The following is a 21,611-nucleotide window of genomic DNA, read 5'->3' as shown; positions in this document are numbered from 1 at the left end:
GCACCTAATGGCTTTAGGTGGTCTGTGAACCCCCTAAAAAGTATATTTAAAATCCTGTATGTTGTGGTAAGTCATTTTATGGGGCTTAGAGTCTTCTTAGATTCTCAAAAGGGTCCATGATGTCCAAAATGTTAAAAATGACTGCCCGTGAAGCACCTCTCATGGATGCAGCTAGGATAAAAAAAAAGTGGGGTATGGCATACGCTTCCGTGGAGGTGACTCAGCCTTTGGAATTCTGGGACATTTCTTGAGTGAGGGCGAAGTCCCGTTCATGGGATGACCTGGGGAGGGGTTGAGAAAGGGAAGGTGAATGATCTTTGCTTCCACAAGGCGAAGGACAACCGTTTCCTCCCTATGATTTTGCAAGAGAGTGTATGTGGAGGTGTGCAAGTTTAGTGCAAAGATGAGGAGGCTTGGAAAGACTGGAGACTGGAAGGCCCCCAGGGAAACAGGCACCACCCAGCAGTCTGGCTGAGAGGCCAGACGTCAGCCAGGCTGGAGACGGTGATCCTGGACGTCACCAAGACAGAGCATCTCTGCGGCCGCCCAGTGGGTGAAGGAGCCTGTGAGGGACAGAGGCACCACCCAGATTCATTTGTGTCTCTTCATTGCTTCTCTCTGTGCAAGGGAGACCTCTCTTCTGCTAGCTGGGAAGATTTCCAGGATGTTTTCCTGAACTTGAAGTCATACTAGCTTTCTTCACCTCACCCAGCTTATCAGCAGAGCCTCTTCTCTCTCTCTGCTGCCCCCCCACCTCAAGACCTTGGAGCTCTGGAGCTTTGGGGAGAATGTGCCCTGATGAGGATTTGCCCTCCCAGAATTCCTCTTTATGGTGCCTTCTCTCTCAGCAGAAGTTCTGGATTTCTTGATGCTGAGTGCCTAGGGAGGCTCCCTTTCTGGAGGAGGAGCTGAGACATGGGACCTGGCCTGAAGGCTTGCATCGGTGGCTGGGGACATTGCTGGAGTTGGGTCCTGCTCTCAGCACTTCAGCAACACCTCATGGTATGCTGTGAAATCGTTTCCTACATTTTATTCATCACATTCAGTATAGATAATGTCTCAGTAAACTTCTTTGTCATGTTTGTCCCCGAGGCCTCCCAAGTCCTTGCCCCTCTGGCCTGTCTGCCTTGCAGGAGGGAGCTCTCCTACTTTGGAGTGAAGGTAGCTATGATCGAGCCTGGTTACTTCAACACTGATGTCACCAACCCTGAGAAGATTTCTAGGGCCACCCAGGAGGCATGGGACCGGCTCAGTCCGGAGGTGAAGGAGCTCTATGGGGAGAAGTTCCTGGCATCTGGTGAGTGAGCTGTGGGCTGGGGAGAAGGAAGCAAACCTTTGTGTGGCTGCCCTGGGCCCACCTCTAGCGCCTCCTACAGACCCAGGCCCCTCCTTGCAGGCTCGGAGTCCCCCACACAGTGGGGACATTTTGTTCCATCCCCGTGGTCCCATGTGGTCCCTGGTGACCTCAGGGAAGATCCAGGCTTGTCAGACCTGGGAACCGCTGTTTCCTCCGATGCCCTCGTTGTTTGGGGAGGACCCTGAAGCCAGAGGGGGAAGAAGAGAGGCGTGGATTCCTGGCAAACTGGCATGAGAACCGCTGGTTGTCAGGTGCTTAGAAGTCTGGTGTTTGTAGAGACCTCGGTTCTGCAGAGCACATATTCCCAGGAATAGAGCCAGAGGGGGCTTAGTGTGGAGAGCCTTCCTGTGGTAGGAGGTGCAACACACTCAGCAGAAATCCATGTGCCAGATCCTCACACTGAAGGCAGGGTTGTGTCTCCACAGTTTTGGGCTCCTACTCCGGGTGGTGGAGGCTGCATACCTATAGGGTTGGAAACAAGCTTGCACAATCAGTACTCACTCCCTGCCCTCTCCAGCTCCCTTTCCCATCGCCTATGGCTCCCCTCTTCAGAACAGCCATGGTGGGTGAAGAGGCAGTGGGTGGGGGTGGGGCCTCCTGGGAGGTAGTCCCGCTGAGCCTCCAAGAGGGCACCACGAGGGGGCGCGCGCCTCCGCCCCGCCGCGCACTTGGCTTACAGATGCAGTCCCGGAGCCTGGCAGAGCTGCCTCGCCCTCCGCAGGTCGCCTGTCTCACTGTCCAGACGTCCTGTGCAGGATCTCAGTGCAGAGATTCGCGGTAGCGAGTCTCCATCCCCCTGGGGCCGCTGCAGGGTTTCTCATTCTGGCCCCCACAGCTCCCAGGTAAGTGAGGGGCACCTCAGCCTCCTTTTCTCTTACCTCCCTCTCTGAACTTCTTGTGATTGTTCCCACCTGAAACGGACTCTGAAGCTCCTGGCACCCCCGGCAAGTGGTCACATTGCTTTGAGGATTTGCAAGAGTGCAGCAGCAGGCATTGAGGGCTGGGAGATGTGTCTGCTGCGTGGCCCCTTGAAAATTAATGGTGAAGGAATTTGTAGTCACTGAGGAAGAAACCCTCCAGTTCCTTGCAAGTAAAGAAACACGGTCTGATCCCTTAGTGGGGTTTGGTGTCCAGTTAGGATGTGCGTTGCCTTGCACCCCTGAGAGTTTCCTGGGCTCCTTCCTTCCTCCTAGCTTTCTTCCTCCCCGACCCTTTGGGAAGCCTGTGTAGGAGGGTCCCTACAGTGACCCCAGGAAGCAGGGACAGGCTCATTTCAGCAGGACCAGGCCTGCTCATGCTGCTACCACCTCCCACCTTAAGAGACAAACACTTTCAGGACTACCGTCGGCTCCTTGCACAGAACAGTTTCAACTAAAGCCTTATTCGGTGCCCCTTTCTGTCTTTTTCACCTGCTGGGGGAGAGCCGGGGGCAAGTGAGCCTCTGGTTCCTGCGGGGAAGCCTCTCTGCCCCTCTCAGTGCCTCTCCTAATTCTAACTTACCTTCCAGAGCTGTATAAATGTGGACAGGGAGGGAGAAGCCCAGAGCAGTCCAACTGGCTTCTGGTCTTGTCCCGGCCCCAGCTCTGTCCACTCTCCTTTTGCCGAAGTGGTGTCCTCTGCCTCACCCTGAAGCCCCTCTGTGCACAGCTCTTCTGTCCGGTCCCCAGCCCTTTCTTTTGTGTGCTGAGGGGGCAGCTCCTGCCTCCTCCCCACCATCACCCAGACACATACCGAACAAACACCTTTGCAGGTGCGGGGACTTACAGCCCTGCCTGCTTCGGTGGGGTTTAGGACGCCCCGTCCCTTGGCCCCCGTGCAAACCGGTCTTTTCTGCCTTTGGACTCTGTGTCTGGTCTGGATTCTGGCTGTGGGAGGGCAGAGGGCAGTGCAAGCAGGCCCCCCAGGCTGGGGACAGCGCATCTCCACGGAGCGAGACCCGCTTTGCCAAAGTGCTTGCTTCCAACCCTCCTAGTGACTGGGAGCGACTGGGAGTGGGCGGTCTCTCTCCTGCGTGTGCCTACCCCCATTCCCTTGTCCCCACCTCTTCGAGGTCAGATTCCCCTTCAGGCTCCTGAACATCTGTCTGCCTCAGAGAACTACTACAGCGGGAGGGGACCTTTGAATCTGTGCCTTCTTCTAACCCCTAGAGAGGCCAACAGTGACTTAGATTTCTGAGGAGTGATGTGTACCCTGAGCCCGAGGAGGAGACCCCGGCCCAGAGTGTAAGCTGGCAGCCCCAGGTCACACGGCTAGTTGGTTGGTAGCAGAGTTGGGTTTTGAAACCACGTGCATCTTGATTCACAGCATATCTATCAACTTTGTAAGAATCTCCAGTAAGTCAGGGAGACCAGGGTTCCAGACTTGACCAAGAACGAAGTAGACAGTTCTGAACCATGAGATCTAGGACATAGGGGACTCCAGTGTGTGTGCCTGCGTGTGTGTGTGAGAGAGAGAGAGAGAGGGAGTAGGTGGGCAGAGGGAAATGGAGGAGTGGAAGGAGAGGTGACTGGGAAAAGTGTCTCCATGTCAAAGGATTCTTTGTGAAATCCAATGGCATCTAGTAGAAAGGGTATAAGTGTACCAAAGAGCCTGCAAGTTGGCCCCCGAATCAATAAGACTCACTAAAGATGGCAACCAGGAACAACTTGAGGACCCTACGTCAGACAGCCTGGAGGCTGGCCAACTGCTCACACCCTGTGTGTTCTTAAGTCGTCCTGCCCAAACACTGGCCACACTCATTTCATTTCAGCTTGTGTGATCCCCTCACCATGTGGCTGTCCGTGGTGGCCCTCGTGGGCCTGTACTACCTCCTGCGCTGGTACTGGGAGAGGCAGGTGGTGAGCCACCTCCAGGACAAGTACGTCTTCATCACGGGCTGTGACTCGGGCTTCGGGAACCTACTGGCCAGGCAGCTGGACCTGCGAGGCTTGAGGGTGCTGGCCGCGTGTCTGACGGAGGAGGGGGCCCAGCAGCTGAGAGGCCAGACGTCAGACAGGCTGGAGACGGTGATCCTGGACGTCACCAAGACAGACAGCATCTCTGCGGCCACTCAGTGGGTGAAGGAGCGTGTGGGGGACAGAGGTACGGCCCAGATTCCTGTTTGTGTCTCTGTTTCTTCTCTCTGTGCAAGGGAGACCTCTCTGTGCAAGGGAAAGATACCCGAGATGTTTTGATTTTCAAAGCCTCAAGCTCTGTTGTTTCCTGAGCAGAAGGCCTGTAGTGCCAGGGTCTGAGCCCAGGGTTAGACGAGCCTAGCCCAAGTTTAGGGCCAATAGTCTGGAGGAGGTGTTGGGCCCTCGCGGCTTGTGATGGGGCAGCATTCAACCCAGGCTCCTGATCTCAGCAGGTGCACAGTTTCTTGATGGGGCCTTCACATCCAGCCCTCTGTAGGGCTTTAAGATCAGCCCCACTTGACTCACGAGGACGCTGAGGCTCAAGGAGCTGGAGGGACTTTTAGTCAAATACGGGTGAGGGGGTCCTGTTCTTTCTCCTCCATTATGCTGCCTGCCCTTTTTGGGAAAGAGGACATCACTGATGTCTTTTTTTGTGATTAAAAGTATAAAACACACTCGTAGAAAACGTAGGAGAGGATAAAGATAAAAGGACATTTCCCAAAGCCCAGTTTCCAGAGTCAGTCACTCTCTACATTATTACGTATCCTCTGATCAACATTTTCATCATCAAATCTTTTCCAAACATAATATTCAATGTCTGTATGTCCAAGTATGCTGAGAGACCACCATTCACTGAAGCCATCCTATATCGTTGTCTCCTGACGTTTGTTTTCCACTTTTGCTGGCATAAACAACATCTCAGTGAAGATTTCTGTAATAAAGCTTTGTTTCCGTTCTCGGGAATGTTAAGTAAAATACAATAATTGGATCAGAGAGCATGCATTTCTTTAAGGCCAAGGAAGGTTTCTGAGCAGGGGAGGGATGAGTATCACAGGGGGCCTTCTTCCCTTTCCAGTATTCCCAGGGTCAAACCCTGTCCCTCCCCCTTCCCCCCCCCCCCCACCAGCCCCTTGTCACTGAGGACAAGAACCTGCTGACTTGAAGACTATTTCAAATCCTTTGTTGTGTCTTTTCTCCCCATCTCTTGGGGGGAGCTTTCCTGAAGGCTGAGTGGGCTGGGGACCTAGGAGGAGGGGGCTAGAGTGAACTTTTGGGAGGGTGAAGGAGAGGGTGACACTTCTTGGGGCTAAGGAGGCAGTCTGCACTAGTGTGTGGCATGAGGCTTCGTCGCCTCCTCCCCAAAGCCTGCCCCGGACGTTCACTGCAGGGTGAGCTTTGGAGGAGTCCTCCAGCACAAAGGCCGGACTTGGCTTCCCGAGCAGATACCCCCTGGGAGTCGGCACAGGTTGTTGCAAAGCCTGCCCTGTGGTGCCCAGCACAGGCCTGTTCTCTAGATTACCCTGATGTGGGAATTTCATGTCTGTCTTTCCCAATGGAGTGTGGGCAGTCCGTTTTCATGTTTTTTCTCCCTTTCAGTTATTTTAAAATTTTCTCTTTCTTTTTTCTTCTCCAGTTTCCCCTTCATTTTCATCACTTAACCATTCCTGTCTACCTCTCGCCGTCTCTTTCCTATGAGAGTTGTGAACACTATGCTCTTATCTGGAACTCTGGGCATGCTCGTCACAAAAATGGGCTTATTGCCTCCTGCACGCCAGGCACCTAGGAGCAGCAAGATGAGAAGGAGGTTTCGTTCTAGCTCAGTGAGCATCCAGTAGCTCAGTGTGCGTGCAGACCCTGGCCCCCTGTAGCCGCCTTGTCCCTAGTTCCTTCCTGTGCTCTTTTCCTTTATACCATGTAGGCATTGTTGTTGGTTCTGTAAAAAAGTGGGTTGGAAGGTGACTTGGACCACAACCGTGTCTCACACAGGCACACAGACAATGTTGCTCTCTCCTTACCCTGTGCCCAGGACTCTGGGGCCTGGTGAATAATGCTGGCATCTCTGTGCCCACGGCACCCAATGAGTGGCTGACCAGGCGTGACTTCATGAAGATACTTGACGTGAATCTCTTGGGGTTGTTGGAGGTGACGCTGAGCCTGCTGTCCCTAGTGAGGAAGGCGAGGGGCCGCGTGGTCAATGTCTCCAGTGTCATGGGCCGGCTGTCCCTTTTTGGTGGGGGCTACTGCATCTCCAAGTATGGCGTCGAGGCCTTCTCGGACTCCCTCAGGTATTGAACTGGGACAGAGGCCCTCCCTCAGTCCTCCTGCGTCTGTGCTTCTGGGGGAGATTTTTCTAGGGGGTTCGTTTCCTCACAGCCTCAGAGGCTCTTCCTTCGAGATGCTTCTCTCTTGCTTTGTGCCAGACATTCATTGGGAAGCACCATCCTATGCTCTGGGTGTTGGAATAGGCCCCAGGCATATAGAACTGGTTTCACCCATCGCTGCCCTGGGGGAGGGCCCACAGTAGGGAAGTGTCTGAGGCAGCGTTGGACCTGAGATCATTTGGCTACAGAGCTCATGTCCATAATTCCTATAATATTCAGCTTCAGGGGGCCCTTCACGTGGGGGTCCAGCATTTGACTCCATTCAATAGTTACTTCTCGGCACTTCTGTGAGTATACAACGTAGGTGTCTGACCTAAAAATTATGACAGCTGAGGGGTGCCTGGGTGGCTCAGTAGGTTAAGTGTCTGCCTTCAGCTCAGGTCATGATCTCAGGGTCCTGGGATTGAGTCCCAGGTTGGGCTCCCTGCTCAATGAGAAGTCTGCTTCTCCCTCTCCTTCTGCCCTTCCCCACTCCTCATGCTCTCTTTCTCTCTCAAATAAATAAATAAAATCTTTAAAAAAAAAAAAAGTCTGACAGCTGAGAAAGGGACAAGTGAGACACAAATGTCGTGACCATCTCTCATGAAGGTTGTGACCGAGCCAGTTAGCCATGGTGGTGGGGGTGGCCAGCGGAATGAGGGGAGGGTCCTGGAGAAGGGCCTGAGCTGAGGATTGAAGAAATGAACTTGGCAACCTGGCAAAGTTGAGTGGGAAGGTCTCCTGCGTGAGGGAACCACTGAAGCCCAAGCCCAAGCCCAAGTCCAAGCCCAAGGTGAATAATGGCCTATGCTGCACGGTCCTCCAGGCTACCAGACAAGGCCCGGCTGGACAGGGGTCATGCTGGGCAGGTGGGCATGGGCAAGCTGTGGAGATGGGGTAGGGGGTGGGGGGTGGGGGACCGGACAGGCTGCAAACCTTCATGCTATTGGCAACAGGACCCCGTGGAAGGGGTTTACTCAGGGGAACTTTGTCAAATCAGCCTCTGGGGAGCCCACCAGCTGCAGGGCAGAAGTTGGCTCTGGGTATGAGGCAGGAGGTAAAATGGGCAAAGTCTGGAGATGGATTGGATGTGAAGGGAAATAGGAAGAGACAGCGCGTGAGCGGTGTCCTGCAGCAGGCTAGGCAGGATGTGGGCTCAGCAGCGCGCGGACCATACTGGGAAACACACACATACATTATACACAGACTATGCCGCATCACTATTTTCTCCCCCTGGCCGCTGCTCTTGGAAACTTCCCAAGCTTTTGAGTTGATCCCACCCCAATCCCGAGTTAGGTTTATATCAAGTTTGTTTGTTTGTCGTGTTTGTCCCCGAGGCCTCCCAAGTCCTTGCCCCTCTGCCTGTCTGCCTTGCAGGAGGGAGCTCTCCTACTTTGGAGTGAAGGTAGCTATGATCGAGCCTGGTTACTTCAACACTGATGTCACCAACCCTGAGAAGATTTCTAGGGCCACCCAGGAGGCATGGGACCGGCTCAGCCCGGAGGTGAAGGAGCTCTATGGGGAGAAGTTCCTGGCGTCTGGTGAGTGAGCTGTGGGCTGGGGAGAAGGAAGCAAACCTTTGTGTGGCTGCCCTGGGCCCACCTCTAGCGCCCCCTACAGACCCAGGCCCCTCCTGCAGGCTCGGAGTCCCCCACACAGTGGGGACATTTTGTTCCATCCCCGTGGTCCCATGTGGTCCCTGGTGACCTCAGGGAAGATCCAGGCTTGTCAGACCTGGGGACCGCTGTTTCCTCCGATGCCCTCGTTGTTTGGGGAGGACCCTGAAGCCAGAGGGGGAAGAAGACAGGTGTGGATTCCTGGCAAGCTGGTGTGAGAACCGCTGGTTGTCAGGTGCTTAGAAGTCTGGTGTTTGTAGAGACCTCGGTTCTGCAGAGCACATATTCCCAGGAATAGAGCCAGAGGGGGCTTAGTGTGGAGAGCCTTCCTGTGGTAAGAGGTGGGACACACTCCGGTGAAATCCATGGATTCCCCCTGGAGATGACCTGGGAGCAGTGGAGAGGTGGGGTGCTTTTAGAAACTCTTCTCTTCAGTTGATACCAAAGCAAGAAGATTGGAGTGTGAGACTATGTCATTCCTTTTGGACAGTCAAGAAATCATCTGAAAAGCTGAAGTCAGCATGTTGCGACAACCTGTATTTGGTGACGAACTGCATGGAACATGCCCTAACAGCCTGCCACCCCCGCACCCGATACTCCCCAGGCTGGGATGCTAAGCTCCTCTACATCCCCATGAGCTACATGCCCACCTTGCTGGTGGACACCATGATCTACTGGAGTTCTCCGAGGCCCATTAAGGCTCTGTAACCCAAGCCTGGGGTGCAAGGTAGGAGGGAGTTGTATCCTATGTGAGGGTGGGGAAGCCTTGGCAGGGGAGAGAGATGGAGAGAGGGGGATCTCATGTCACCAAGGACACTCATCTCACCTTCCTCCCCACCTCCTCCTCAGGCTTTCCTGGGATATTACTCAGGATTCTGGAGATATCAGGAGGAAAGAACCAAGTTTCATGGCTGAGGAACAGGGACCCAATAGCACACACACATGCCCTGTTCCCTGAATGGCTTCTCAAGGTTCTGAGTTTTTTGACCCTCCTGCCACCTTGAGGAATCCATACTCTTGGCAGAGTGTCAGCAGCAGGGAGGTCTCAGCCCCCACCTGCTCTACCTCTGTCCCCTTCTCAGGGTGTCCCCCTCCCACAGGATGGACATAGCCTGGGGGAGTTAATGCCCCTCTCCACTGAAGATACCTAATGCCAGAACAGATGTGAATGGGGACAACCAGCCTGACCCATTAGCCTGAGGAGCCAAATCACAGACCTTGGCTGAAAGGACATGTTTATAATTGGACACAGAGGACACAGAAACCAGCTATTGGGGCGCCTCGGTGGCTCAAGACGGTTAAGCATCTTCCCTTCAACTCAGGTCATGATTTCAGGGTCCTGGGATCAAGCCCCTCATCGGGGTCCCTGCTTAGCGGGGAGTCTGATTCTCCCTCTCCCTCTGTGCCTCCCCCCTACTTGTGTGCTCTCTCTCTCTCTGTCAAATAAATAAAACCTAAAAAAAGGAAGAAAGAAAAAAAGAAAGAAGAAAAAGAAAGAGAAACCAGTTGTTGAGTTGTCTTGAAACCTTGAAGTCCATTGATTATTTCTGCCTCAAAATAAAAGTTGAAAAGTTTACTTAGGCCTGGTGATTGGAACCGTGGCCTTGGGGAGCAGTGGGGTGTGAGTCCATGAGAGGAGGAGTCAGGTGCCTTCACAGATATCAAGGGAGCAATGGGGTAACCTGGGCGGGATTTCAAGGTCACCCCCTTCCTTCCACAGAAGTGGGGGCTAATGTTTCCTTTCCAGGATTTATCAAGTAATGTGGGGTCACAGGAAACCCAAGGATGGACAGACAAGGAGAAGTTGCTGAAGCACTGGCAGACCCTAGTCCTTTCCCAGGGACATCAGGCCTGCCCCCTCAGCAGCATCCTCTCTGCAGCCCTCTGTTCTCCCCTCCTCTAGATTTATGTCCCCAACTGTGGCCATCGCCAACTTCCCCAGCCCAGATCCCCCTTCCCACATCCTCCAGTGGAGGAGAGTAAGAGTCACTTCTGGACCCCAGTCTTTTGTTCTCTGCTAACCTTTGTTGAGCACCTACTGTGTGCCAGGCAGGAATTCCCTTAATTACCCGGCACTTCCTGAGACCGTGACTCTCTCTGTCTCCACTATTGTGATGATGTTCTGAGCATGGACTGAACAGAGGAAGCATTTGCAGAGAGTGATGCAGATTCCTGGGCTGAGGACAAACCAGAACTGAGCTGCCTCATCAGGTATCTTAGTTTTCTTCCCTCACTTTCAAACCGAGGCTATGGAGCCTTTAGGGGGATCTGATACTGTAGAATGACACCAATGTTCTTGGTGAAAACAGCGAGGTCAGATGTTGCTGTGTCATTCATTCTCACCCATGTAGTAGGTGCTGGAAATGGCCTGGAGGAGCTGATGGCCCCTCTCTGCTGAAGATATTAATGAACAGAGGTGTGAATGGTGTTCAACCACCAGCCCAACACTTCAGCCTCAGGTACTCAGCAGGGAGACTTGTCATCTGAGAGTGGGGCATTTCTAGCCCTAGGAAAAGAGCCCTTCTCTGTGGTTCCCATTCCCAACTGCATAACCTGCTTTTTGTAGCTGTTGGGAGTTTGAACCAGGGGAACACTGCCTTGACCATCAGTCTGCAGAGAGGCCCATGAAATGGTGAGTCAGGCCCAGTCCTGTGTTGGGGTAGTTCCACATCATCCTTTTCTAAATCCAGAGACAACCCCTAGATGTCACCTGTCTTCTCAAGGACTGGGATACTCCTGGGACTGCTCAGCCCTTGAGTGACATTGTCTGACTTCCCCTAGACAAAATTTCCCTGTTCACTTACACGGGAGGCAGAGTTTGGACATACCTTCCAGACTGAGTGTAGGTGTTGTGCCTTGGGCTGGGTGGGCCGTAGGTAAGGTTTGCCTCCGCCACTCCCCACCTCTCTCTCACACAGGGTTTGGATCTGCACCCCAGGGGTGTGCCCATGATCTGACCTCTCACTCCCACCACCCTTGTTCTAGAATGGCCAAGCTCTCTGGTCTTTTCTGTGGCAACACCTGCGTTATTTTGATTCTGAAGCTTACCAACCTTGGTAGATGGTGGAGCATAGAGATGCATCCTTGTCTCTTCACCTTAGGAAATTTGTGGCTTCATTTCTATCAGACCCTTTGGACAGGGAAGGTGTGGGTGGCTGGCCCCCAGTCCCTCAGGATGAGCTGGTGACCAGGCTCATCTTGGGGGAATGGTGTCTCTAGAGGTTTATTCCCAGAGCCGCCATAGACCCCAACATCCTTCTGTCCCTGCATCTGAGGGTCCTAGGTGTGGCTCCTCTGTCTCATCTCCTTATTTCTTTTGCTTTACCAGCTTCCCTCCTAACTTTTCTGAGTTCTTTGCCCCATTTCCTGGGGCATCTTTGCCCCATTTCCTGCCCCATTTCCTCCCCTCCACGTCCTGACTCTGAGAATTTTCCAAGTCTCTGACTCTGGTCTTCTGCTTTTCCCATATGTCATCCCTTCTCAGAGCCAAGATTTGGCCCCAGGCCCTTCCTGCAGCTGCCCAGGGAACTCATGGCCTGTCCTCATCATCTGGCTGGACCTCATCTCAGTGATGTTCATATCATAACTCTCTATCTCCTGCCTTCTTTCCCCATACCCAAAGCGTCCTCACCCCTGACTTCTCTTGCCACTTGTGGTGCTACCAGTTATCAGCCCCATACGTTAGAATCCCCTTGACTGGCGCATGCGGGAAGATGGCGGACTTGGAGTCCTGAGAGCCGTGGGTCACCCTGCTCTCTTCCCATCTGTGTTGTAGCTCCCAAGATCATGGGGCAGTGGCGTGTTCGTTCACGGGCTGACCTAGGCAGCGGCGCCACCGAGCAGGCCACGGGCCCAGTTCGTGCTCAGCCTCCGGGTCCCAGCGCACTGGGGGCAGCACCCGGCCGGAGCGGGAGAAGCCGGGAGAGCTCGCCGGGTGCAAGGCGAGGGACCGCCGGCTGGGCAGCATGAGTCAGCAGCGGTGTGTATGTGTCCATGAGAAAAGCTCTAAAAGTGAAGAGACCTCGTTTTGATGTATCTTTGGTTTATTTAACTCGAAAATCTATGGATCTTGTCAGCTCTGCTCCTGGGGGTATTCTCGACTTAAGGTTGCCACAAAACTGGGAGTGCGGAAATGAAGAGTGTATGACATCACCAATGTCTTAGATGGAATCGATCTGGTTGAAAAAAAGTCTAAGAACCATATTCGATGGATAGGATCTGATCTTAGCAATTCTGGAGCTGTGCCCCAACAGAAGAAGCTGCAGGAGGAACTTTCTGACTTATCAGCAATGGAAGATGCTTTGGATGAGTTAATTAAGGATTGTGCTCAGCAGTTGTTTGAGTTAACAGATGACAAAGAAAATGAAAGATATTCTTTAACTCTGTCCTTTTTTTTAATGTTTTATTTAAAATCAATTTAATTAACTTATACTGTATCATTAGTTTCAGAGGTAGAATTTAGTGATTCATCAGTTGCATACAACACCCAGTGCTCATTACATCAAGGGCCTCCTTAATGCCCATCCCCCAATTTCCCCATTCCCCCACCCACCTCCTCTCCAGCAACCCTGTTTGTTAACTCTGTCTTTTTCTTAAAAAAATTTCTCCTTCCAAAGCAGGTTATTTTAAATAGTAGGGTCAGCTTGGGGATTTAATTAATATATTCAAAATACAAAATCAGACCTTTAGAAGTTTTAAAAGCAAGTAAAGATTTAATCGTGTAACCTCAGACGTACACAAATAACTGCCTTTTGCTTGTTTGTATGCTGTTTGTTCAAGTTAAATGCTGCCTCATGACCATGTACCAACATCCATGTTTGCATTTAAAATAAAAATAGTGCCCCCCCCAAAAAGAATCCCCTTGACTCCTGGTCTCCCCTACCTCTGTACATCCAATTAGCCACTGTGTCAGTTGACTCATAATCCCTTCCTTCCACTGTTACATACCCCCTCCAGGCTTCTCAGCTCACCGGATTACCTAGTGTGTGCCTAGTCGTAGAGGTGGAAGGAAATGCCCACTGGGGGCCCTGCCCCAGGGGAGCTGATATGTCTTATGTCCTCAACTTTGTGCATTTGCCTGGTCACTGAGTGAGGAGAGCTGGGCCTGCCTGGAGTGCAGTGGGGCTCTTCATTGGTATCACCTCCCAAGAACCCAGGCCTGGAGCCTCTCCTCTCTCCATTTTCAGAAACAGCCTCCCTGCAGGAGGGCCCTGCTGCCTCTGGCCTCAGGACCTTGGAGGCACATCTACCCTCGGAGAGACCCTTTGTTTTTCTTCATCTCTCATAATGGAGATTTACCTAAGGGCAGAGAATTCCAAAGAGCTAGTAACCTGAAACATTTCTTTTGGGGTTTGGGGGGGCACAAAACCAATTTTGTTTGTTTTACTTTAATGAATGTCTTAATTTTTTCCCTTGAAAATAAAAATTCAGTTTATTGACATGTCTGCTCTCATGACAAATGATTTCGATACCCAGGCCAGAGGTGGGGATTTCCAGGGAGGCTCTCTGGGCTGAGTCCTCCTTTCTCACCTGCACTGCTCAGACCACGCAAGATGAGCCACCTCTCAGCATCGTCATCACCAACAAGGTCTTTCCCATCCTTGGCAGCTTCACCCATCAGGGCTGGGGGAGAGCGAGAGGCAGCCACCAGGACTGTCTGAGGTCACAAAGCTTCAGGTTGGACTTGAATTTCTTGCATCTAGGCTAATTGGTGTGTTGATGTATCCACCTATAGAAATTATAAAGTGGCTCACCCAGGAGCCCTGGATCTGTTGCCAGCGGTGGAAGAGAGGAGAGCACTTCTCAGTGGGTTCCAGCAGACTGCCAGGTGGGGCTCAGAGGACCAGCCTCTTCCACTGTTCCCTGAGCCCAATCTTCTTGGCCATCACCTTCCCCCTGCTCTATGGCGGCTATCACTGATCTCTCCTCTATGTATCGCTGGTTCAAGAACTGCAATCTCGTTCGCAACCTCTCAGACAAGTACGTCTTCATCACGGGTTGTGACTCGGGCTTCGGGAACCTGCTGGCCAGGCAACTGGTCGATCGGGGCATGCGGGTGCTGGCTGCTTGCTTCACTGAGGAGGGGGCCCAGAAGCTTCAGCAGGATACCTCTTACCGCCTGCAGACCACCCTGTTGGATGTCACCAAGACCGAGAGCATACAGGCAGCGACCCAGTGGGTGAGGGACCAAGTGGGCGAGCAAGGTGGGGCAAATTGCATTCTTTGGCTTTCTCGGTGTCTCCTTCTCTCTTTCTCCCCCAGGCATCTGACAGTGATCAGGGACACTGTTGTTCAGATGCGGTGGGAGAGGTGATGGAGAGAAGGGGGCTGGGGCTCTGGCTCAGTGGGATTGGAAGCCATTGTGTGGTTTGGTGTATTCACATGAAGGGGTGATTCCCCAAGGAAGTTTTCTCTGCCAGAAACTCAGAGGGGTGGGGGGAGACTGCCATAGGATGTGGGAGAAGGAAGATGTGTTCTGTATGTACAAAATCTCTAAAGATGGAGTTGCCTTTCTGGGACTTGGGTAGTCCTAACCATCAGCTCCTATAGAAATGTAAGCACTTTTCTTATTGGGATCGGGCTGGGGGGAGGGGAAAGGGAACAGGAGGTTGGACTCCCTGAGTGGGGATGTTTGCTCTCCTTGACTGTGTCAGGCTAGAAGGCAGGGGAGAGAGAGATGTGTTCTCTTCCTCACATCATGGAAGATACTGGGTTGACCTCAGGTTAAGTGCTGACATCAGAGTGACCACTCCTTTTGGGAAAAGAGACTGTGGGCTGACTGGGCTGGGCTGCCCGGGAAGCTTCCTGCACGCAGGGCATGGGCACAGGAACAGGAGGAACGGGGTGGTTCTGTTGTGGGACAGCAGGCTGAGGGACGTCCTGACTCCTAAGGGCACTAGTCTAGGGGCCCCACAACAAGTGGGGGCCGGACAGCCCTGGGACCCAGGAGGAGCCAAACAGTAACGCCCTGCTCTATTTCTCTCCTTAGCATTTACCACTATCCAATACACAATATGTTTTACTTATTTTTCTTATTTATTGTCTGTTTTCCCTTGCTAGAATAAAACTTCCAGGGCAGGGCTGGGGGGGGAGGGGCTTTTTGTCTCTTTTCCTTGTCTATCCTTAGTACACAGGCCGTGTCTGGCATCTAGTAAAGTGCTCAGTAAATTTTTGTTGAATGAACTAATTGATGAATAATTCAGTGAGAGTCAGTCTCTTTCTTCAATAGGCTGCCTTGCCCAGTGCCCCACATTCAGCCTCGAGCCACTTGTGTTCATGAGTCACCGGATATATTAGGTTCCCGTTCCTGCTGTAATAAATTAAAGCAGTAACTTAGTGACTTAAAACAACACAAATTTAGGAGCGCCTGAGTGGTTCAGTCAGTTAAGCGTCTGCCTTTGGCTCAGGTCATGATCCCGGGGTCCTAGATCAAGTCCCACCCCCGCCAATCGGGCTCCCTGCTCAACAAGGAAACTGCTTCTCCCTCTGCCTTTCCCTCCCCCTGCTCATGCTTGCTCTCTCTCTCCCTCAAATAAATAAATAAAATCTTAAAAAAAAAAAATAAAACAACACAAATTTATTATCTTATAGTTCTGGAGGTCAGAAGTCCAAAATGGGTCTCACTGATGTTTGCTCTCCTTGACTGTGTCAGGCTAGAAGGCAGGAGAGGGAGAGAGATGTGTTCTCTTCCTCACATCATGGAGGATATGGGTTGACCTCAGGTTAAGTGCTGACATCAGAGTGACCACTCCTTTTGGGAAAAGAGACTGTGGGCTGACTGGGCTGGGCTGCCCAGGAAGCTTCCTACACGCAGGGCATGGGCACAGGAACAGGAGGAACGGTGTCAACAAAGCTGTGTTGCTTCTGGAGGCTCTAGGGGACAATCCCTTTCATTGCCTCTCCCAGTTTCTAGAGGTTTCCTGCATTTCTTAGCTCATGACCCAGTTCCTCCATCTTCAAGACCAACAAGGTAGGGCCAAGTCCTTTTCACATTGCTGTCTCTCTGGTTCTGTCTTCTGCCTTCTTCTACCACTTAAAAAACTGCTATGATTATATTGGGCTCACCAGGCTAGTCCAGGATAATCTTCCCATTTTAAGGTCAGCTGATTAACAATTTGAATTCCATCTGCTATCTTAATTCCTTTATTCCACATAACCCACCGTGTTCACAGGTTCTGGGGATTAGTATGGGGCCATCTTTGGGGGGCCATTATTCTGACTACCACATAGGGTAACATCCTTGGTCTAAGAAGCACTGGGAAGGTGGGGGGCAGGGTTTCTGGCATGCTTTCTTGTTGCCCCTGAGAATCTCTGGACATGACAGGTTGGCACAGTCTTAAAGCTATTCACACTGCTCTGACGGTTCTCTAGTTGCTCCGTGCAGGAAAAAAAAATGAAGGTATTCCTGGTTTGCCAGCAGGCAGAGCTGTTTGCCAGGGTGATCACAGGTCGTGGCGAGTATGTGTCCCTTTTCCACAGACAGAGACCACTGGGGTTTTATAGTTTTTGGGTCTCAGGAGCCTCATTTCCTCCTCTGTAAGACAATAGAGTCTCCTCTGGCTGGGAAGGTTCGAGTCCTGCCAGCCAGCCGGTCTCTGGGGTCTCTCTAGTTGGAGGAAGGCAGGATGATATGGTGGGGGCATGGCTTGTGTGTGGATCCCAGACCTAGGAGGAGGGGTGGACCAAGAGTGGTGTTTACATCCAGACCTGCCATCAGAAGAGAGTGGAATTGTGCTGGGAGGAGTATCTTGTGGCTGCAGGGGTCAAGGTGGGCTGGTGGGATGAGGGGAAGGGAAGGAGCCAGGACAGTGGGGTTTATGGAATCTTTGAATGAAAGAGCTGGAAAGTGTCCTTAGGTATCATTTAGAGACTTTCCAACATGTTTTTAGCATCAAACATCCTCCTCCAAGTGGAATTTCACTTGGGAGCTCAACATGTAAAACAAATGAAAGTCAAGCCTCCCCTGCATCTTCCTCCCTGAGCGGGTGCTGGGGTTCAGCCTGGAAGAGTCTCAGGATTGCAAACCACAGGCTGGAAGCAACTGTTCTGTCCAGTTGATGAAGGACCTGAGGCCCAGAGATAGGAAGTGACTTGTCCAAAGCGGGATGTAGAACTAGAATTGAACTAGAGGCTAGAACTTGAGGCTCTTCAAGCATGGGTCCCTGCAGAGTTGAATGACAATACTTAGCATTATTTCTCTCCATTTATACCAACTCAAATTAAATATCTGAAAGAGAGCCCTTATTACATTTTTTTCAGGATTGTTTTACTTAAATGTGTTACATATTTACTTACGGATATCATTAATGTCCTCTCTGGTTTGTGAGCTCCTTGAGGGATAAGACTCTATCTTGTTCATTTTATGTCTCTAGCACCTTCCTCTGTAACTGACAGAGAATAGATAATGGATGGTTGAATGGATGAATGTGTGAATGAATGGACTGAGTTTGGTAATGTGCAAAATGGAGTTGGTTTCTTACACTTAGGTGAATAGAGAGGGGGACGCATGAGAGCTGAAGGACTTCAACCATTATTTCATTGGTATGAAAATGATATCTCTTTTCCCAGGGCTAACAGCTTAGGTGCTATTAGCTAAGGCCTGGGTTGTAGCTGGTACAGGGTCCCAGCTAACACAGGGACAGACTTAGTGAGTCAGAAAAAGGGGCCCTTTAGGAAAACTAATTAGTAAAAGGCATATCTTCCTCTGGGCCGTCACAGCTCCCCACCTCCTGCCACCAGCCAGGCCATCTTGTGCCTTGGCAGCCCTGGGCTGGTGGGTGGTGGACTCTGATGCTGTTCCAGAGAGGCTAATGATTTCTGTGTGGTTCTCTCTCCCTCCATCACACCCCTAGGCCTCTGGGCCCTGGTGAACAACGCTGGTGTAGGCCTGCCCAGTGGACCCAATGAATGGCTGACAAAGGAGGACTTCGTGAAGGTGATCAATGTGAACCTGGTGGGACTGATTGAAGTGACCCTCCATATGCTGCCCCTGGTCAAAAAAGCTCGGGGCAGGGTCGTCAACATGTCCAGCTCAGGTGGTCGTGTGGCAGTCATCGGTGGTGGCTACTGTGTCTCCAAGTTTGGCGTCGAGGCCTTCTCTGACAGCATCAGGTGACTGGGTCCTGGTGCCAAACCGCTCTGGGTGGGAGTCCTGCAGGTTTCACCTCAGGAAGAGAGGGCTAGGGAGGACGGCATGTGGGCAGGGGCGTTCCGGAGGTGGGGAGCTAACACAGCAGCAGGAAGAAGGCTAGTCCTTGGGGGCATTCCCCAAGGACCAGGAGAAGAGGGAGTGGTGATAGGAGGCTGTCTTCCTGCCTTCCCTCCCTTCCCTTCCTGTCCCAAAGTGAGCAAAACCATGTTTGGGCTTATGGGAGTTAGAGGGAGAGTCTCTCAAGCAGACAGAGAAGTCTGGGGGCAGACATGCCCATGGGAGACCCTCAGAGGAGGATTCAGACCTTGCCCAGACCCCTCACTCTCTTTGCCATGTGGTTGTTGGGTGTGGGGCTGAGTGGGAGGAACCTGGTAGGAGGCAGGGCTTTGGTCTAGATTCTCTGTTGACTTCTTTCCTGCTGGGTTTGCCTAATGTAAATTGCTTGGGAAAGGGCTGAGGCCCTTATTTACATGAAGGCAATGCCAGTCTGGTACAGGGGTGGGGGAGCACCTCTAGGATCCTGGGGAGATAAGCTCCTGTAGAGGGGTCAGAAGTGACTCTCCCTGATGATCCTTTGTCATCTCAGGGCCCCAGACTGAGTCTTTCTTCTTTCCCAGGCGTGAGCTCCACTACTTTGGGGTGAAAGTCAGCATCATTGAGCCGGGGAACTATCGAACATCCATCCTGGGCAAGGAGGGCCTGGTGTCCCGTATGCGAAGGCTGTGGGAGCGGCTGCCTCAGGAGACCCGGGATAGCTATGGGGAGGAGTACTTCCACAACTGTGAGTTCTCTGGGAGGGAGAGGGGGTCTCTGAGAGGAACAGCGAGATCTTGGGGATCACTGACTCGTTTTCGTTGCAGAGATAATGGGATGGAGGCTCAGAGGGGTTATGGACCCAAGGCCACACAACTAGTGGCAGGGCTGGGATCTGAGAATAGAGACCAAGGGAGCAACTGCTCAGAGTGGCAGAACGACAGCCTTTGTGGGGAGAAGAGTGTTAGGGGAGATGCTGCCCACTCCTGGCACCTGGCATACATTATTCTGTAGGCAAACAGGTGAAAATGCACTGACATGAGTACAGAGAAGTTATTCGGAGCACAGCTGCTTCACTGCAGTAGGAAACAAAGAGGTGGTTCATTGGAGTTGGGGGTGAAGGGTACTTAAACTACCCTGGCCTGCCCTCATCAACTGCTCACCAGGGTCTTGCCCAGAGGAGATGAATTCCTTGTCTTCCTAGACCATCCCCAAAGTTGGGCCAGCTATTGTTCTTCTGTTTTTCAAGTTTTAATCCCTTATTGGCAAGTCTGACTCTCAGGCACCATTTCCTCCAGAGCTCTTGGGGCTCTCATTGAAGTGGGGGTCCCAGTGACCTGCCAGAGTCCTGGGGCAAAGGTGCACATCAGGGCCCCGTAAGTGTACCATGTGGCTTGTCTCCTATTTGTGTGGTGAGCTGCGGCAGACTTGGACCACTCAGATGCCTTGCACCCATCCACATATCCTCATACCCGTGCGCACGACGTGAACAGAATAGCCCCTCACATTTGTTAGAGCCTTACAACATACCTGTCTGTGCCTTAGATCATTTGACCCCCCACAGTGGCCTCATGACCAAGGCAAGGGTCTTTTTTTTTTTAAAAAAAAAGGACTGGGGCACCTGGGTGGCGCAGTCTCTAAGCGTCTGCCTTCAGCTCAGGTCATGATCCCCGGGGTCCTGGGATCGAGCCCCGCATCAGGCTCCCTGCTCAGCAAGGAGCCTGCTTCTCCCTCTCACACTCCCCCTGCTTGTGTTTCCTCTCTTGCTTTGTCTCTCTGTCAAATAAATAAATAAAATCTTTTTTTTAAAGGTCTTATTTATTTATTTATTTCAGAGAGAGAGAAAAAGAGAGAGAGAGAGTGCGCATACAAGCAAGGGGGGCAAGGGCAGAGGGAGACGCAGACACCCCGCTGGGCAGGGAGCTCCACCCCAGGATTCCAAGATCATGATCATGACGTGAGCCGAAGGCAGATGCTTAACCAACTGAGCCACCTAGGTACCCCTGTTACTATTTTTTAATAACATCTTTTTTTTTTTTGCATGCTTTTGTAGAAAATTTGGGAACTCTAGGACCTATCTAGGAGAAAAAAAGAGCCTCCAGTGACTAGGAATCCCACCAACCAGACAGTATTTTTACTTATTTCTTCCCATTTTTCCCATGCACTTATATACACTTGTCTTCTATTCTGTCCTCCCCACTGTCTACCCTGCTATTATTCATCTTTATGATTCTCCAGAGCAGGTATTATTATCCTCATTTTACAGATGATGGAAGTTTAAGCTCAAAATCACGCAACTAATAAGTGGCAGAACTGGGCACAGTTCTTCTAATTGCTAATTCAACACACAATTGTTGAACTCAGGAAGAGAAATAAGATTATTTACAGGGTGTTTGCCTAAGGGACAACCTGGAGGGTATGGTAGATCTGCCTGAAATGTTGGATCAGGGATCTGATGGAAAGGGAGTTTGGATAGAATTCAGAAGAAACCATCTATTATGAAGAGTAACAGAGCCTTTGACTTTCCTTCCCTCTTGTACCTTCAAACAGATACCGACAAGTTAAAAAACATGATGCAGTTGGCAGAGCCAAGGATCAGCGAGGTCACCAACAGCATGGAGCATGCCATTGTTTCCCGGAGCCCCAGAATCCGTTATAACCCTGGCCTGGATGCCAAACTCCTCTACGTTCCATTGGCTAAGTTGCCCACCCCTGTGACAGATTTCATCCTGAGCCGGTACCTTCCAAAGCCAGCAGACAGTGTCTGAGCTGGGGAAGTCTAGGGTGGTCAGTGGAGTGTGGAGGAGGGAGGGGGGTGGGAAAAAAGACTGTAGGGTCACAAGAGGTGGTATCAGACATTCTGCGGGACACTTTGCTTGGCTGACACCCACTGCCGGAGAATTTATGGATAACTTCTAGGAGAAGACAAGTGCCTCTTCCCACTCACTGGGGACTCACAGAAACTTGAAGTGGCCTTTGCAGATGCAAAGACCTACAGCATGGCCCCAAGAACATCTGTCACTCATTCAGGATATGCCTTTTTCTGGACCTGGAAATGTCAATGGGAGGAAACCGAGCTTCTGCTGAATCATGAGCCTCTCTCAGTTATCGCTACCACTGGGAAATACTGCAGGATAATCGGGCCCACAGAAGCATCTCAACCACTTTCCTACTGGGTCTCTAAATATGCATTAACCTCGT

The 21,611-nt window shown here is 51.7% G+C and overlaps 2 protein-coding genes and 1 pseudogene across 5 annotated transcripts; all 3 read left to right on the top strand.

Annotated features, from left to right (window-relative positions):
• The first annotated feature begins 2,115 nt into the window (after positions 1-2,115).
• RDH16 (retinol dehydrogenase 16) lies at positions 2,116-13,667 on the top strand. Of its 4 annotated transcripts, none has more exons than XM_088025243.1 (9): positions 2,116-2,199; positions 4,107-4,438; positions 6,278-6,536; positions 7,989-8,152; positions 8,718-8,954; positions 9,328-10,438; positions 10,582-10,686; positions 10,794-10,859; positions 12,003-13,667. In XM_088025243.1, exons 2-5 carry the CDS (start codon positions 4,126-4,128, stop codon positions 8,933-8,935), a joined length of 954 nt encoding a protein of 317 aa, XP_087881369.1. In that variant the 5' UTR covers positions 2,116-2,199; positions 4,107-4,125; the 3' UTR covers positions 8,936-8,954; positions 9,328-10,438; positions 10,582-10,686; positions 10,794-10,859; positions 12,003-13,667. The 4 variants fall into 4 exon arrangements, with proteins under 4 accessions (XP_087881369.1, XP_087881368.1, XP_027966662.1 ...); XM_088025242.1 differs by having other exon boundaries at positions 10,579-10,686; XM_028110861.2 differs by having other exon boundaries at positions 9,310-10,438; positions 10,579-10,686.
• On the top strand, positions 12,221-13,667 carry LOC148163776 (transcription factor E2F6 pseudogene; annotated as a pseudogene).
• A 292-nt stretch (positions 13,668-13,959) lies between these two features.
• On the top strand, positions 13,960-21,189 carry SDR9C7 (short chain dehydrogenase/reductase family 9C member 7). Its single transcript, XM_028110862.2, has 4 exons — positions 13,960-14,430; positions 18,079-18,337; positions 18,995-19,158; positions 20,961-21,189. The coding sequence occupies exons 1-4, from the start codon at positions 14,130-14,132 to the stop codon at positions 21,176-21,178; spliced, it is 942 nt and encodes a 313-aa protein (XP_027966663.1). The 5' UTR covers positions 13,960-14,129; the 3' UTR covers positions 21,179-21,189.
• The last annotated feature ends 422 nt before the right edge of the window (positions 21,190-21,611 follow it).

This window comes from Eumetopias jubatus, unplaced genomic scaffold (genome assembly GCF_037043125.1).
Source record: "Eumetopias jubatus isolate StellerSeaLion01/CBP00866 unplaced genomic scaffold, mEumJub1_p1.0 scaffold_8, whole genome shotgun sequence".
NCBI classification, from domain to species: Eukaryota; Metazoa; Chordata; class Mammalia; order Carnivora; family Otariidae; genus Eumetopias; species Eumetopias jubatus.
Note: the sequence above shows the minus strand (reverse complement) of the source record. Positions and strands in the feature narration are given on the sequence as shown.